Raw genomic sequence first — 18,204 nt, forward strand, 5'->3', positions numbered from 1 at the left:
TCTTTACAGCTGAGGAGGAGAGATGCCTTAAGAAAGCTTTTCCTAACTTGCTAGTGCTTCCTCTTCCGCAGATTTTGTTGTTGTTGATGTTCAGTCGTGTCTGACGCTTTGTGACCCTGTGGCCTGCAGCACGCCAGGCTCCTCTGTCCTTCACTATCTCCTGGAGTTTGCTCAGATTCATGTCCATTGAGTCGGTGATGCCGTGCAATCAGCGCATCCTCAGCTGCCCCCTTCTCCTCCTGCCCTCAGTCTTTCCCAGCACCAGGGTCTTTTCCAGTGAGTCAGCTCTTCACATCAAGTGGCCAAATTATTGGAGCTTCAGCTTCAGCATCAGTCCTTCAAAAGAATATTCAGGGTTGATTTTCTTTAGGATGGACTGGTTTGATTGCCTTGCAGTCCAAGGGATTCTCTAGAGTCTTCTCCAATACCACGGTTTGAAAGCATCAATTCTTCAGTGCTCAGCTTTTTTTATGGTCCAACTCTCACATCTGTACGTGACTACTGGGAAGATCATAGCTTTGACTAGATGGACCTTTGTCGGCAAAGTAACGTCTCTGCTTTTTAATACGGAGAGGTCACTAATACACAAGGCTTCCCTTATGGCTCAGCTGGTAAAGAATCCGCCTGCAATGCAGGAGACCTGGGTTGGGGAGATCCCCTGGAGAAGGGAAAGGCGAGGATTCCATGGACTGTATAGGCCATGGGGTCGCAAAGAGTCGGCCATGACTGAGCGACCTTCATTTTCATCACAAAAACGTGGTGGCTTCCACTCTCACGTGGTGTGGTTTTACGTGGTGTGTCTGGGAGGATCGTAGTTTTCTTTTCTTGGTATGTCTTTGACTTTGGTACGCAGGTGATCCTGGCCTCTTACAATGAACTGGAAAGTATGCTATCCTCTTTTCAAAGAGTTTGTGGAGTAATGATGTCATTTTTTCTGTGTTTGATAAAATTCACCAGTGGAACTGTCTGGGCCTACGTTTTTGTTTGTAGAAATTTTTAAGATACTAATTCAGTGTCTATTTGTCATAGGTCTGTTCTTACTTTCTATTACTTCCTTAAGTCACTTTTGTTAACTTACTACTTTCTAGAAATTTTTCCATTTCACCTAAGTTGTTGAATTTGTTGGTAGAAAACTGTTCATAGTGCTCCCTTGCGTTTCATTTCGCTTTGCAGGGGCGGTGGCAGTGCCCCCGTGTGTTCGCGATCCGTATCTCCTCTTCTCTCGGCTGCTCTAGGGAGTCGGCGGTTTTGTTGATGTTGTCAAGGAGCCAGCTCCCACTTTCATCCGCGTTCTGTGTCACGTGTCCGTTTCTGCTTCATTAATACCCCCCCTGATTTTTATTATCTCCTTTTTCCTGTGTTGGTTTTGTTTTGCTCTTTTTCTAGTCTACTTTTCTTTTGATCTGGAGGTGAATGTGTGCACCGATTGGAGGTATCTCTTCTCTTCTGAATACAGATATCTGAAGCCATAAATCTCTCTCTGAGCGCCTCTTCAACTGCATCTCACATACTTTGGTTTGTTGTGTCTTTACTCTCATTCAGACGGAAATGCTTTCTCATCTCTCGTCTCTCCCGCCCTCTCTTTTGACCGCAGATTGTTGAGGGACGGTGATCACCCCCAGGTGCTCATGTGCTCACTGATTTCCCAAGTTTCCTTCTGTTGTTGTTTAGTTGCCGAGTCATGTCTGACTCCTTGTGACCCCGAGGACAGTAGCCCACTGTTTTATAATTTAACTTCATTGTGGTTGAAGGATATATTCATATGGTTTCAGCTCTTCACATGTATCGATGCTTGTTTCCTGGCTCAGCCTGTGGTCTGCACAGTTGGGCTGGGCCCCGCGAGGAGCTGTTGGTTCAGGCCGCTGACAGTGTTGTCATGTCGTCTGTTCCCGCTGACCCCGTGTCCTGCTGCTCCAGCTGACGTCTCTTCAGGTCTCCAGATCCTCTGCCAGCTGCTGAGCCTCTGGTGAAGGTGTCAGTGCCGTCCAGATCCATCACGCTAATTTCACCGTCGGCACGCGTGGAGTTTTTCTCTGCGTACCGACGCTTGGCAAGGCGCGGTCCTGCCCTCCTGCAGCTCCCTTTGGCTCTTTCAGCACATTGTAGTAGGCGGCTTAAAGTCTTTGTCTAGTGAGTCTAACCTCTGGACACCCTTGGGGACAGTTTTTTGGTTTATTCCCCCCCCCACATTCCTGTTTTTTTCTTGCACGTCTTGTAATCTTCTTGTTTCAGTTGAAAGCTGGACTTTGTGGTGGTTGCTGGGCCTTTGTCTTGCTTTTGCCGGCTTGGCCCTGTCGTTCCCTCCGGGGCCACTTTGCCGAGTCTGCACTCCTGTCGTGTTGGACCCTGCAGTCTGCCTGGCTGCTGGTGCAGTGGGGGCCTGCTGAGGCGTTCCCTTAAATGCTGCCAAACGCGCACCCGCCGTCTCTGCCAGGCGCTGTGCATGCACATGTGTGCGTGTGCTGCGACACGCCTTCCCCTTCTGCTTGCTCGGGCACCAAGGTCAGCCAGTGAGAGACCGGGTCCTTCAGGTCTTTCCTGGGCTTGTCGTGCTGCAGCTGCAGAACTCTGTCGGGCCCCTTCCAGCTCCCTCCTCAGCCTTTGGCCAGGCTCTCATTTACCTGCTAGAGCTGGCGTGGCTAGGGTGTTGTGGAATTCCCGGGAGAGGGCCTTCCCACTGCAGCTCTGAATCAGATCAGGTAAATGCTGTGTGCTGTGATGGGGCTTTTGCAGGGACCCGGGATGCGGGTCCAGCGGTGACCGTGCTGTGGAGAGCGGGCTTTCTGCGGGACGCAGGCCCGGCTGCCCCTCAGCGGGCTGCGGGCTTTCGCAGTGGCTGCAGTCCTGCGTTTCCCGCGGGAGGCAGGCTGGGAGTGAAGTGCAGTGCAGAGCCCCCAGGGTCTCTCCTGAGCCCTGCTGCTCGGGTGGCCCGGAGCTGTGAGCAGGGTGGGGTGACAGCCGCCTGGCAGGTGCAGAGGTCCTCTCCCACCTCTCTGAGCAGGGCTTCCCCTCCCTCCTCTGCCTTCCTTTCGTGTTTTGTCCCCAGGCTGCTGTTTAGAATCTGTTCCCAGCAGTTCCTCTGATGTGGTCTCTGCCCTGGGGTCGCGTGGGCCTGGGGCGGGGGCGGGGGGTGCTCCTGCCTCTGGGACCTTCCCTGGACCACTGAGCATCCGCTGCGGTCCGCGTGGAGGGCTCTGCCCGGCGGCGTGTGCTCTGGGCTTGCCGTGAGTGGGCACCTGGTGGCACTCGGGGATCATCTGTGCCGCAGACAGGCTGCCTGCTGGGTCCCCTGAGCAGGCCTGACAGCCTCGGTTTGTCCTGCTGGCTGACATTTTGGAGTTAAGGAAATCCCTTCTCAGGTTTGTCTTCATTGTTGATATGGTTCATGAGCTTGTGGTTTTGCTCTTCCAGTTCTGTGCTGTATTACCAACCAAAACATGAACCTAACTGTGGTTCAAATGAATAAAATCGCTACACTTAAGAGAGGAAACTGACCCGGGAAACCCTTGGATGTGGTGCTTCCTTATATACCCTCAAGCCCACAGACAGAAATGGATCAGCTCAGATCTCTAGTTCCAAAGCGTGTTTTTCCTTGGTGGTGTGGATTTCCGTTCTGAAGCTGCTTCCTGAATATCGTAGGATTGAGCAAATGAGCAAATCTTTTGAGGCTGGTGGAGCCAAATTTCCTGCTGTTAGAGAAAAAGGTTGCGAATATGGAAAAGAACAGGCTAGGGTGCTCCTGTGATGTTGGATTGAAATCGGAGCTATTAGTGGGAATGTGCGGTTTTCATCCACCTGTGCATGTAGGTGTATGTGTGTCTGAGTCGTTTTCAGTTCAGTCACTCAGTCGTGTCCGACTATTTGCAACCCCATGAACTGCAGCTCGCCAGGCCTCCCTGTCCATCACCAACTCCTGGAGTCCACCCAAACTCATGTCCATCGAGTCGGTGATGCCATCCAACCACTCATCCTCCGTCATCCCCTTCTCCTCCCGCCTTCAATCTTTCCCAGCATCAGGGTCTTTTCAAATGAGACAGTTCATCACATCAGGTGGCCAAAGTATTGGAGCTTCAACTTCAGCATCAGTCCTTCCAGTGAATATTCAGGACTGATTTCCTTTAGGATGGACTGGTTGGATCTCCTTGCAGTCCAAGGGACTCTTAAGAGTTTTCTCCAGCACCACAGTTCAAAAGCATCAATTCTTCAGCGCTCAGCTTTCTTTATAGTCCAACTCTCACATCCATACATGACCACTGGAAAAACCATAGCCTTGACTAGACAGACCTTTGTTGGCAAAGCAGTGTCTCTGCTTTTTAATATGATGTCTAGGTTGGTCATAACTTTTCTTCCAAGGAGCAAGTGTCTCTTAATTTCATGCCTGCAGGCACCATCTGCAGTGATTTTGGAGCCCCCAAAAATAAAGTCTGTTACTGTTTCCATTATTTCCCCATCTATTTGCCATGAAGTGATGGGACCAGATGCCATGATCTTAGCTTTTTGAATGTTGAGCTTTAAGCCAACTTTTTCACTCTCCTCTTTCACTTTCATCAAGAGGCTTTTTAGTTCTTCTTCACTTTCTGCCATAAGGGTGTGTCATCTGCATATCTGAGGTTATTGATATTTCTCCCAGCAATCTTGATTCCAGCTTGTGCTTCCTCTAGCCCAGCATTTCTCATGATGTACTCTGCATAGAAGTTAAATAAGCAGGGTGACAATATACAGCCTTGATGTACTCCTTTTCCTATTTGGAGACAGTCTGTTGTTCCATGTCCAGTTCTAACTTGCTTCTTGACCTGCATACAGATTTCTCAAGAGGCAGGTCAAGTGGCCTGGTATTCCCATCTCTTTCAGAATTTTCCAGTTTGTTGTGATCCACACAGTCAAAGGCTTTGGCATAGTCAATAAAGCAGAAATAGATGTTTTTCTGGAACTCTCTTGCGTTTTCAATGATCGAACAGATGTTGGAAATTTGATCTCTGGTTCCTCTGCCTTTTTTAAATCCAGCTTGAACATCTGGAAGTTCACGGTTCACGTACTGTTGAAGCCTGGCTTGGAGAATTTTGAGCATTACTTTGCTAGCGAGTGAGATGAGTGCAATTGTGCGGTAGTTTGAGCATTCTTTGGCATTGCCTTTCTTTGGGATTGGAATGAAAACTGACCTTTTCCAGTCCTGTGGCCACTGCTGAGTTTTCCACATTTGCTGGCATATTGAGTGTAGCACTTTCACAGCATCATCTTTTAGGATTTGAAATAGCTCAACTGGAATTCCATCACCTCTCCTAGCTTTGTTCTTATTGATGCTTCCTAAGGTCCACTTGACTTCACATTCCAGGATGTCTGGCTCTAGGTGAGTGATCACACCATTGTGATTATCTGGGTCGTGAAGTTCTTTTTTGTACAGTTCTTCTGTGTATTCTTGCCGTCTCTTCTTAATACTTGCTGCTTCTGTGAGGTCCATACCTTTTCTGTCCTTTATTGAGCCCATCTTTGCATAAAGTGTTCCCTTGGTATCTCTAATTTTCTTGAAGAGATCATTCTATTGTTTTCCCCTATTTCTTTGCTTTGATCTCTGAAGAAAGCTTTCTTATCTCTCCTTGGTATTCTTTGGCACTCTGCATTCAAATGGGTTTATCTTTCCTTTTCTCCTTTGCCTTTAGCTTCTCTTCTTTTCTCAGCTATTTGTAAGGCCTCCTCAGACAGCTATTTTGACTTTTTGCATTTCTTTTTCTTGGGATGGTCTTGATCACTGCCTCCTGTACAGTGTCATGAACCTCCGTACGTAGTTCTTTAGGCACTTTGCCTATCAGATATCATCCCTTGAATCTATTTGTCACTTCCACTGTATAATCTATAATTATTTAGGTCATACCTGAATTTTCTAGTGGTTTTCCCTGTTTCTTCAATTTAAGTCTGAATTTGGCAATAAGCAGTTCATGATCTGAGGCACAGTCAGCTCCTGGTCTTGTTTTTGCTGACTGTATAGAGCTTCTGCATCTTTGGCTGCAAAGAATATAATCAGTCTGATTTCAGTGTTGACCATCTGGAGATGTCCATGTGTAGAGTCTTCTCTCGTGTTGTTGGGAGAGGGTGTTTGCTATGACCAGTGCGTTCTCTTGGCAAAACTGTTAGCCTTTGCCCTGCTTCATTCTGTACTCCAAGGCCAAACTTGCCTGTTACTCCAGGTATCTCTTGACTTTCTGCTTTTGCTTTCCAGTCCCCTGTGATGAAAAGGACATCTTTTTTGGGTGTTAGTTCTAGAAGGTCTTCTAGATCTTCATAGAACCGTTCAGCTTCTTCAGCATTACTGGTCGGGGCAGAGACTTGGATACCGTGATATTGAATGGCTTGCCTTGGAAATGAACAGAGATCCTTCTGTCCTTGTGATCACGTGGACCACAGCCTTGTCTAGCTCAGTGAGTCGTTTTTTCAGGTAATGCCAGTGGCCGGGCCCAGAAGCAGAGACCCCCCGGGTACCTTGGTTTTCACCTGCATGGCTGTTCTTGTTGCCCTTGTTTTCCGTCACTGAGTTCCCGTGTGGAGTTACTCTGCCACGAGGACATCCTTTTGCCCTTCCTTCAAGTAGAAGTTGCCTGGTGACACACTCTGTATGGTTTGGCCGACAGTGTTTTTATCTCATATTAATTCTTGTAGGAATATTTTTGCTGAGTATTGAATTCTGGTTTGAATTTTTCCCCCCACAACTCTGAAGACATACTTCTTTTGTCTCCTAGTTTACATTGCTTCTCTTGAAAAGTCAGTACTCTATGTAGTTATTTTTCCTTGAAACAGCTCTTGGGGTCGTGTTGCAGTGTGTGTTAGGAAACATGAGTATAATGAGCCCCTGCACTCATCACGGAGCTTTAACAGACAGACAGACAGACAGACGCATGGCCATTCCTGTTCTGCATCCCCCCACTCGGTATTTCAAAGCAGATGGCAGAGGTCGTATTTCATCTGGACGTTTTCCAGGTAGTGTCTTGGAAAGACGGGATTCTTTAAAAAGTCTTATCCACAGTATCTTTATACCTTAATAAACTAAGAATTACTTCATATCAAATGTTAAGTCAGTTCCCAGGCCTCCTGCCTTGTCTAAGGGATGCGCTTACGTAGTTGACTAATTCACACTGGGATTCAAGTAGTTTGTTAAAGAAGCTGGGTTGTTTGTCCTACTGTAGAAGCCCCGTGGTCTGGGTTCTGCTGATTTCATCCCGCTGGGGTATCAAACTCGGTCCCTCAATCCCTCCTCACTTTTATCTCTGTGCTTTTTCTTATTTTTAGCCCTTTTTTTCTTTTTCCTTTAAATCTTGCTTGGGGTTTGTAGGGATTCTTGAATCTGTGGTCTGAAATCTTTGATCAAAACTATGCTTTCTTCTCTTATGCTTTCTTTTCTTCTTTTCCGTCATGGTACATCAGAGCATATCAGACAGTAGGCCCTTGTTTGCCCGTCCTCCGTGTCCTGGTTCGCGTCTGCTCACCCTGGATCCCCGCTCCTGGCCTCCCCCTGCAGCCAGAGTGTCATGCCTCTGAGTCTCCGTGTGTCTCATAGATGAGTTCATTCGTGTTGTATTTGAGGTTCCACATGTAAGTGGCTGTCCTGGTACCTGTCTCTCTCTGACCTCACTTAGTGTGATCCCCTCCAGGTCCATGCCCGTCACCGTGTTCGCAGCCACATCCCTTCTTCCTGCACGCGCGTCTTCTGCCCACCGCCCCCAGCCCCTCGGACCTCCAGCGCTCACTTTGGGATGGAGCAGCGGCCTGTTTGCCCCGTGCGACCTGGACACGTTTCTCACCCTCTCTGTGCCCATGTCCTTTGGAGTAAAAGGAGACACGTCGCACTAAACCTTCCTTGAAAGATTATCACGTGGCTTAAGTGAGACGGCGCAGGCTGAGCAGGTAAAAGAGGGCCCGCAGGAAGCAGTCCACGCCCATCACCCCAGGCTCTTGCCCCAAGAGTCTGCAGAGAGCCTCAGGGTCAGCCCAGAATGGGATGTTTGTCTTGAAGGGAAAAGAGCGGTTCTTCCCAGACCAGAGAGGAACAGGACAAGGGTGTCCAGGGCCCGGATGGGAGGGAGCTCAAGGCAGCCGACCTTGCCCCTGGGACCTTCCTGGGGCGGCAGCACCTTTTCATGGAGGCCTCGAGCCCTTTGTCACACAGACCGCAGTGCCTGCCCTCCGCCTGGCGGGGGGAGCGTCGTGAGGCGGGGCAGAGGCGACCCGAATGCGTTTCTCCATCCAGGACCGACGGTTTCCTCCTTGTTTTCTTTAACCTGGTGCATCCTGTTGTGTGATTTTTTTAATGTTAAACCAAACGTTCTTCTGATACAGCCCACTTACTCATGGAATATTATCTTCAATGTCGGGCTGAAGTTGATTTGTTAATTTTTAAGAACTTACTCCATTTTTTTAAGGTTCTTCTGTGATCATAGGGGTGTGACCGATGCTTTTCCTGTCATGTCTTGGTGGGTTTTGGTGTCAGGGTAGCTCTGCCTCATTAAAAGATTTAGGGACTAGTTTGTCTTTTATTTTCTGGCAGAGTGTGTTTCACCAGCAACTTTTTTTTCTCTAACGTTTCGTGAAATTGACCAGCAGAACCATCTTGACCTGGAGTTTTAGGAGAAGGGTTTTAACCTCATGTTTAGCGTTGGAGTGGGCAGAGGGCTGCTGGGGCTGTCCCTCCGGTGTGAGCGTCATAGCCCTGCCCAACAGAGACACCCGCCCTTCCGTGGGTCTCCGCCATGCGTGTCTTCAGGGTTTGCCCACTCCATCTGAGCTGCAGAGTCGACCATCGTAAAGTCACTCGGCTGCCCCCTCGCTGAGGGTCTTAGGTGGTGACGCCCACTTGAATTCTTGCTATTGCTGGTCTCTGTCTTTTCCATCTTTTTCTCTTATTAATCAGTATAGAAGTTTGCTAATTTTTTTGGTCTGTCTAAAAAACCAGTGTTAGGTTTCATTGATTCTCACCCCCCCCCAATTTAATTGATTTCAAATCTTTTCTTTTATCGTTTTCTTCCCTTTGTTTGCTTCGGGATTAAATTTGCTGTACCTTTCCTTGGGACTTTTTTCTTTACCCCTTTGCTTCGTACAGATAGAAGTGTTACTTAAAAGATACTTTGGATTTTTCCAGATATCGTTCTAATGTTGATTTCTCGTTCAGTTCCCTTTTCAGAGACCATTCTTTGACCAGTTCTTGTAAGTTTATTGAGATTTGCTTTATTGTCCAGAGAACAGTCTTATCTTGATGAACACTCTGTGCCCACCTTTAAGCGATACGTATTCCATTTGTTTGGACTGTTCCGTAAATGTCATTCAGGCCAAGTTTGATGGTAATGTTTTCATGTCTTCTGTTACCTTTACTGATTTTCTGCCCGCTTGTTCAGTTACCTGTGAGCAGGGATGTGAAATCCCACCTCCCTCCAGGCCTGCGGGGTCTGCTCCCTGTATGTGGAAGGTCCCCTGTGGTCCGCTGTGTTCCTGCGCCCTTGCCACCGGCCTGCCCTCCTTGGGGTTAGCATGCTGCAGCCTTCCTGCCTTTTTGAACTTCTCTCTGTCTTAATGCGTGACGTGTTTTTGCAGGCGGCATAGAGTCAGCCTTCCTTTCTGACCTAGTCTGCCAGTCCCTGCCCTTCCTGAGATGCAGCCGTACTGGCCTGTGAGCAGAGGCACTCCCCTCGTCCCCTCCGCTCTGTGCACAGACGGCTTCGCGTCAGGCCGCCCGCGGGTGCTCCGGTGCCCCACGCTGGCTCTTCTCCAGCACCAGCTGGCGGTCCTTCCGTCCACTCCCGACACTGCCGCCTGGAGTCGTGCTGAGCCACAGGGTCCGGGCAGCCCAGAAGGCTGCTCCAGCTCAGATAGCAACCCCGTTGTCACCTGTGTTTCTGACTGAGAGGCTTCAAAGCCGAGGTTCCCGCAGTGCAGTGCTGGGGCGGCTCCCACGGCAAGGGCGCACTTATCCACATCTACTGGTTTATTGTGTGGAAAGGGGCTTCCCTCGTAGCTCAGACAGTGAAGAGTCTGCCTGCAGTGCAGGAGACGAGGGTTTGATCCCTGGGTCAGGAAGAGCCCCTGGAGAAGGGAATGACAGCCCCCTCCACTCTCCTTGCCTGGAGAATCCCATGGACAGAGGAGTGTGGCAGGCTACAGTCCATGGGGTCGAAAAGAGTCGGACACTGAGCGACTTTCACTGTATGAACAGGGACATGGATGAGGGCACACGGGCTCCTGCGTGCAGGGGCGTCTGTCCTCATGGAGTTGGGGTGCGTCACCCTCCGGACCACGGGTGTGTTTGCCAGCCTAGCAGTTCCCCAAACCCCGAACTGCTGGGATTCTGTTGGGGTTTTGTGATGTGGGCCTGAGGAGTGTTGGCTCAGTCTCCAGGCCGTCTTGGCGGGCGGGGGGCTGAAAGTTGGTTTCTAACCGTGGCGTGGTCTTCCTGGTGACGAGCCTCCATCCTCGCCTCCCGAGAACACAAGGTGTTCCTGTCCCTCGGGAGCTTCTGGGAGTCTTAGGAGCCCTGTGTCAGGGACTGGGGGCACAGACCAGTACACACGTGTGCGTCACACTCTCCCACCCTGGGGGTAACTGACTTAACAGTAAACAGCACTTACGTAAAGGGTAGGATGTGCTGAACACACACACACACACGCTTACCTTGTGTTTATACACGTAAGCAGCTGCCGCACAGAGGTACCTTCGCGCACAGTGAATCTTCAACAGTTACAAAGACTTTGTTTTGTTCAGAAGGATGATCTTTTCAACAAACGGTATTTGAACAATTAGATATTCATATACAAAACAATGAATTTCAAAGATCTAAATATAAAACAAACACAGGAGAAAATCTTTCTTAGATACAACTCCCAAAGCATAATCCACAAAAAAATTAATTGCTGGGGACTTCCCTGATGGTCCAGTGGTTAAGAATCTGCCTTGCAGTACAGGGAACTTGGGTTCAGTCCCTGGTCTGGGCCCTAAGGTGCCACATGCCAAGCAGCAACTGAGGCTGAGAGCCGCAGCTCCAGGCCCTCACACCACAGCCCGAGTGTGCACCCGAGTGTGCACTGCAGTACAGGGGCGCGCGTGCCGCAGCTGAGACCCCATGGGCCAAATACATAGTTCTTTTTCTTTTTAAAGAACATTTGATTAAAAAAAAAGCAAACTGGTAAATGGGACTTCGTTAAAATTAAGAGCATTTCCTTTCAGCAAACACTTGAAAGAATGAAAAGACAAGGCCCAGCCTGGAGTCACACACCTGACACAGGGCTTCTCTCCAGACATGAAGAGCTCTGAGGACCCAACAGTAAGGAAACGCACAGTCCGTAAGAACAGGGGCAAAATACGTGAACAGGCGCTTCAGCAGTGGAAAGATGCGAACAGCAGATAAGCACATAAAATGTTCAGTGTCATCAGTCATTTAGGAAATTACCTGGTTGTTGTTGTTTACTCGCTAAGTTGTGTCTGACTCTTTGCAACTTCACGGACTGTAGCCCCCCAGGCTCCTCTGTCCATGGGAGTCTCCAGGCAAGATACTGGAGTGGGTTGCCATGCCCTCCTCCAGGGGATCTTCCCGACCCAGGGATTGAACCAGGGGCTCCTGCATTTTCAAGCAGATTCTTTACCACTGAGCCAGCAGGGAAGCCCACCTATTCATTAGAAGGGCTAAAATTGCAATGACACACCTTACCGAGTCTTGGTATTTTCTCTTTTTTAAAAAAAATTTTATTTTTGGCAGTGCTGGGTCTAAAGCGCTGCGTATGGGCTTCCTCGCGTCTTGGCGAGCGGGGGCTGCTCCTTGTCGCAGCGCCGGGGCTGCTCACTGCGGAGGCCTCTTGGTGCAGACCACAGTCTCTAGACCGTGGGCTTCAGTAGTTGCCATGTGCAGGCTCAGTAGTTGTGGCCCAAGGACTTAGTTGCTCAGAGCCATGTGGGATCTTCCTGGACCAGGGATCGAACCCATGTCCCCTGCACTGGCAGGCAGATTCTTTACCCCTGAGCCACCAGGGACATCCCTTGGTGTTTTCTCTTTATGATCTTTTTCTGACATTTTTGGGTATATAGTAGCATGTACATGTTACTCGCAAATTCCTAATTTATCCCTCTCCCCTATCTTTCACCTTTGGTGACCATAAGTTTGTTTCCTATGTCTGTGAATCTGTTTTGTAAGTAAGTTCATTATCTTTTTTTTAGAGTCCACATGTAATTGATACCCCATTTTTCTTTGTCTGACTTACTTCATTTAGTATGTTGACGTCTAGGTCCATCTGTGTTGCTGCAGTAGCATTACTTCATTCTTTTTGATGGCCGAGTAGTACTCCATCACATTGTATCACACCTCCTTTATCCACTCATCTGTTGATGGAGATTCAGGTTGCTTCCGTGTGTTGGCCATTGTGAATAGTGCTGCTGTGAACACTGGGCTGCATGCGTCTTTTCAGATTGGTGTTTTCTCCAGATGTGTGCCCAGGAGTGGGATTGTGGGACCACGTGGTAGCTCAGTTGGTAGTTTTTTAAGGACACTCCGTACTGCTCCCCTTAGTGGCTGTACCAGTTTACATCCCAACGAGCAGTGGAACCGGGCACCCTTTGCCCCACACCCTCCACCGTTGATCATTTGTACACTTAGATGATGGCCCTTTGACCAGTGTGAGGTCGTACCTCATTGTCATTTTGTTTTGCATTTCTCTGATTATTAGTGACGTGGAGCATCTTTTCATGTGCCTTTTGGCCATCTGTGTATCTTCTTTGGGGAAATGTCTGTTTAGAGGATATATTTTTTTTGTTTGTTTGTTTTTACCACCACCAGGATTTTATTAAATAAATGCTCAGCCTCAGGCCTGGTTAGGCAGACACCAGAAGAAGGCAGATTGCAGGCCCCTCGTCCGCAGGAGCAGTGGGATGGCCCAGGGAGGCAGAGGCTCCGAGAAGGTAAGCAGGGTGCTCGGGGCAGGAGAGGCCAACGGAGAGGGTGTTTCATCCTGTGACTGGGTTGTAAAGTCAAGGAACAAGCTTTTCTGTTTCAACTGACCATTATGGAATTTCTCTCTACACATACTGAGGCTGATGTATCGATGACGGTGGCTTTGAAATGTGAGCGAGTCCTTTGTCTTACTTGGTTCCGTCTGTTGCAGATGACGCAGAAGGAGCACCGTGCCATCGAGTCACCAGCGTTCCTGCGTCCAAGACCAGCAGGTGCGCCCTGCGTGCGCGCACGTCTGCACTGTGATGCATATAGCAGGAGAACTCCGGGAGCGCCGCGGCCGTGCCCTGAGGTGACACGCTCATGAGTTGGCCGTCCACTGATCAGTGAGATTCATGCTTAGCCACGTTCACAGACATCCCGAGAGATAGGTTCTTCGGCCGAACTGAATAGTTATGGTCAGTCATGGAGAACCGCCGGGAGCCTCGTCCCAAAGGAGCAGGTGATTCGGAGAATATAAATTTGAAAATAGGAGAGGAAGATGACCCTCAAACCCCTAATCACAGTGTGGAGAGAATGGACTTTGGAAATGAGCCGAAGGACGGAAGGCAGGTGGGCCGCGGCGAGGAGCGGGCAGAGGGCGGCGCGGGCCGGCCCCTCGGACTGCACGCCTCCCCCGAGCCCGAGGACGACTACGGGGCGCTGCTGGCGCAGTACAGCAGCACCCTTTACAGCGTGGCCATGGAGGCCGTGACGCAGAGCCTGCTCTCCGGCCGTGGCCTGGGCTCCAGGAAGAAGTCCCCGGCCTGGAAGCACTTTTTCATCTCGCCGCGGGACAGCACCAAGGCCGTGTGCACGTACTGCATGAAGGAGTTCAGCCGCGGCAAGAACGAGAAGGACCTGAGCACCAGCTGCCTGATGCGGCACGTGCGGAGGGCGCACCCCACTGCGCTGGCGGGGGACCCCGCCCCCGCCCCGGCGCCGCGCCCCGCTCCCCCAACCGCCGACCCCGGGGGCCCGCGCCCCGGCTTCCCGCCAGGCACGCTGGTCCCCCGGGCAGCCTCCAAGGGCACGGCTCCTCTCCAGGCGACAGAGGAGGCCAGTTCCGCGGTTTCTTCCGAAGAGGCCGCCTCCGACGCTCTGGCCTCGGAGAGGTACGGCCAGGATGAGGCCCCGGCGGGGCCGCCCCTGCACGCCCCCGCCCTGCACTGCAGAGAGCCTACCGAGAACGGGGCGGAGAAGAACCTGCCCCTGCCGCGGAGCGCGTGCGGGTCCCGCCGGAGGTCCGCCGTCTGGAAGCACTTCTACTTGTCGCCCCTGGACAGCTCCAAGGCCGTGTGCATCCATTGCATGAACGAGTTTAGCCGCGGCAAGAACGGGAAGGACCTGGGCACCAGCTGCCTCATCAGGCACATGTGGCGGGCGCACCGCGCCATCGTGCTGCGGGAGAGCGGCGGGGGCCCCAGTGCACCACCCCCTGGCCCCGCCCCGCCACCCCCGGGGCCCGCCCCGCCGCCACCCGACGCGGAGCCAGGCCCGCTGCCGGCGTCTCCGGGGAGGGCGCTCCAGGACCCCGCCTCCGCAGCCTCCTCCCCCGACCCGCGAGCGGAGGAGCCGCCAGGGCTCTGGGGCCCCGGGGACGCGCCGTCCCCCTCCTCCGACGCGGGCGAGGCCTCGTGGGGGTCGTCTCCCGAGACACAGCCGGGCGGCGCGCCGAGCCCTGGACCGCAGGAGCCGAGCACCGTGTTCCAGCAGAACAAGAAAGTGATGAAGAGGCTGAAGTCGGAGGTGTGGCACCACTTCTCGCTGGCCCCCACGGACAGCCTCAAGGCCGTGTGCAGGCACTGCGGCTGCGCCATCAGCCGGGGGAGGCGGGGCGACGTGGGCACCAGCTGCCTCATGCGGCACCTCTACAGGCGCCACCCCGAGGTGGCCGGGGGCCAGAAGGGCTTCCTGGGGGCCGGCCTGGCCAGCTCGCCCTACGCCACCCTGGCTTCTGCCGAAACGTCCTCCTCCCGCTTGACCGACCTGCCGACGATGGTCACCAGAAACCATCAAGCTGTGTTTCCCGTCAACAGCAAGAAGACCTCCAAGCTGTGGAACCATTTTTCCATCTGCTCCGCAGACCCCACGAAGGTCGTGTGCCTGCACTGTGGCCGGACCATCAGCCGGGGCAAGAAGCCCACGAACCTGGGCACCAGCTGCCTCCTGCGGCACCTCCAGCGCTTCCACGGCGGCGTGCTTAAGCCCGACGGCGCCCGGGCCGCCCCGCCCTCCCCGCCCGGCGCGCCGGCGCCCCTGGGCCCGCCGTCCACAGGCGCCGCCGCCTCTGACGACGGCAGCGAGAAGTTTTACGATTCTCACCCAATTGCTAAGAAAATCACAAGTCTCATTGCTGAGATGATCGCCCTTGATCTCCAGCCGTACTCGCTGGTGGACAACGTTGGCTTCAACAGGCTGCTCGCATACTTGAAACCTCAGTACTCCCTGCCCCCGCCGGCCTACTTCTCCCGGACGGCCATCCCGGGCATGTACGAGGACGTGAAGCACGTCATCATGGCGCACCTGCAGGAAGCCGAGAGCGGCGTGGTCCACTTCACGTCGGGCATCTGGATGAGCAGCCAGACGCGGGAGTACCTGACCCTCACGGCCCACTGGGTCACCTTCGAGCCGTCGGCCCGGCCGCACTGTGAGGACCACCACTGCTCGGCCCTGCTGGACGTGTCGCAGGTGGACTGTGACTACAGCGGCAGCAGCATCCAGAAGCAGCTGGAGTGTTGGTGGGAGGCCTGGGTGACGTCCACCGGCCTGCAGGTGGGCATCACCGTCACCGACAACCCCAGCATCGGGAAGACACTGAACGAGGGGGCGCGTGCGAGCGTGCCGTGCTTCAGCCACACGGTCAACCTCATTGTCAGCGAGGCCATCAAGAGCCAGAGGATGGTCCAGAACCTCCTGAGCACCGCCCGGAAGATCTGTGAGCGGGTGCAGCGCTCGCCCCGCGCCAAAGCCAAGCTGGCGGAGCTGCAGCGGGAGTACGGGCTGCCGCCCCACCACCTGTTGCAGGACGTGCCGTCCAAGTGGAGCACGTCCTTCCACATGCTGGAGCGGCTGCTTGAGCAGAAGCGGGCAGTGAACGCGCTGTCCGTCGAGTGTGACTTCCGGGAGCTGCTGAGCTGCGACCAGTGGGAAGTGATGCAGTCTGTGTGCCACGCCCTGAAGCCCTTCGCCGCCGCCAGCCGGGAGATGAGCGCGCACGTGTCCACGCTGAGCCAGGTCATCCCCATGATCCACATCCTCAACCGCAGGGTGGAGATGCTGTTCCAGGAGACCATGGGCATCGACACCATGCTCCGCGCCCTCAGGGAGGCCATGGTGAGCCGCCTGTCTGCCACGCTCCACGACCCCAGGTACGTGCTGGCCACCCTGCTGGACCCGCGCTACAAGGCCTCCCTGTTCTCCGAGGAGGAGGCGGAGCAGTACAAGCAGGACTTGATCAGGGAGCTGGAAACGCTGGATCCTACCTCAGAGCCCGCGCCCGTCCCCAATGGCTGCGAGCCGGGCTCCCCGCCCCGAGACTGCGCCGGCGAGGAGAGCCTCTGGGCGCTCATGGCCAAGCTGAAAAAGAGCGAGCGCGGAGGGCGGCCCAAGGTCCCCGAGGACATGGTGCTCGCCTACCTGGAGGAGGAGGTGCTGGAGCACAGCTGCGACCCGCTCGCCTACTGGAGCCTCAAGAGGGCCGCCTGGCCCGGCCTCTCCGCCTTGGCCGTGCGCTTCCTGGGCTGCCCCCCGAGCATCGTCCCCTCCGAGCGGCTGTTCAGCACGCCCCCCGAGAACGGCAGCTTTGGCCAATCCAGGCTCCTGATGGAGCATTTTGAGAAACTCATCTTTCTGAAAGTGAATCTTCCCTTAATATGCTTCCAGTACTGAAGAGCCCGCTGGAGCCACCCAGCGAGAACCGACGTCTACCCGCGCTGGCGCTCACTGCAGCCGGCCCTGTGGGACGGCGGGCCAGGCGCTCAGGTCCACGGCCGCGGAGGGGCCGCCCGGCCCTCGCCGTCGCGGCCACACGTGCCTTAACCAGTCCTTCAGGCCAGGTACCACAGTGTGTGTTTTCAGAAGTCCACTAGGAGCAGCTTGTCTTGTCAATGATGAAATACGATGATTAGGTTTTCATTCGTAACCGTAAGGTTTTTTACACGTTGGGGATCAGTAGTTTGTTTCAGTAGAATGGCAGAGGAGAGGTGAGCAGTTTTATTCTGTAGGCTTTTTATTTGATTATGTAAAAATCAGATCAGGTACTGTATTTTAGTTAAAAATTGCTTTAATGGCAACAGAACAGCCTTTGTGGCTGTCATATAAAATCTGTAAATAGGAGGTGGAGTTGAAGCCATCTTGGCCGAGCAGTTCCTAACTGCGGCTCTAAAGGGTGTTGAGGGGGACAGAGTGTTCTGGGGGGGTAACTGTTGACCACGACAGACATGGCATCGGCGACAAGCCCGAGCTGATACATGACGAAGGGTCGGTCGCATGGGGTTTCCGCAGAGGGAGTGCTCCCGTTTCAGGGGTTTGCTCTCGGTGCCACGTGGGCGGTTAGCTTGGACACACCCCCGCGTTCACGGTGCGCGCGGTGGGGCCGCTGTGTGGCCCGTGCGTGGCGTGACACGTTTACAGCATCCTGTTGATGAATCTCCGAGCCTCTGACTCAGTGGCTCTACACCATGAAGCTGTCTTGAAATTTCTGCACTGACCCTCAAATTGATCCAATTACGTACACAGTTCTTTTTAGAAGAGGTGGCTTATTAACAGGGAAGAAGATTGCTACGTTATGGTTGTAAGAATAGCCTTAGGCGTTTAGATTTTCTTTTATAAAATAGGGAAGATTCAGCCATCAGTGGGGTATTTTAGGATCCCAAGGACATCAGAATGGATTATCAGTCATCAGGTTTCTTTTTTTAACAATAATATGTCTTCAAAGTTTTTGTCTCAGTGTCTAGAAAAGAATTCATTTTCTTATTTCAAACCGGTTAAATATTCTGGGTGAAACGAGTCACTGATTTGCCTATGACATTTTAGAAAAGTTGTTGTTTTGTTAAAATACTGTACCTATTATTAATCTGAATTTGCATTGACTATGTTTTTAGTGTATTTATAAATGGTGAACTCAGTTTCTGAAATTAAACTTTTTATTTGCAATTTTCTACTGCTGGAGGACACTGAGTTTTTATTCTTAAGATAATAAAACAATCCTACTCTTAGGGGCCAGCATGCACAGAAACTACCCTCAACAC

General features: G+C 52.5%; 1 protein-coding gene across 5 annotated transcripts in view; it reads left to right on the plus strand.

The window, feature by feature from the left end:
* ZBED4 (zinc finger BED-type containing 4) overlaps positions 1-18,114 on the plus strand; it is a 28,437-nt gene extending 10,323 nt beyond the window's left edge. For 2 of the 5 annotated variants that reach the window (XM_081590860.1, XM_081590861.1), the window contains 3 exons: positions 7,641-7,893; positions 12,800-12,921; positions 13,125-18,114. In XM_081590860.1, the coding sequence (XP_081446986.1) occupies positions 13,379-16,843 (3,465 nt within the window). In that variant the 5' untranslated portion in view covers positions 7,641-7,893; positions 12,800-12,921; positions 13,125-13,378 and the 3' untranslated portion in view covers positions 16,844-18,114. The remainder of the gene's footprint in view (positions 1-7,640; positions 7,894-12,799; positions 12,922-13,124) is intronic. The other 3 variants (XM_081590859.1, XM_081590862.1, XM_081590863.1) reach the window with 2 other exon arrangements.
* Positions 18,115-18,204: the final 90 nt, after the last annotated feature.

This window comes from Giraffa tippelskirchi, chromosome 4 (genome assembly GCF_054371585.1).
Source record: "Giraffa tippelskirchi isolate mGirTip1 chromosome 4, T2T-mGirTip1v1.2.pri, whole genome shotgun sequence".
Lineage (NCBI taxonomy): Eukaryota > Metazoa > Chordata > Mammalia > Artiodactyla > Giraffidae > Giraffa > Giraffa tippelskirchi.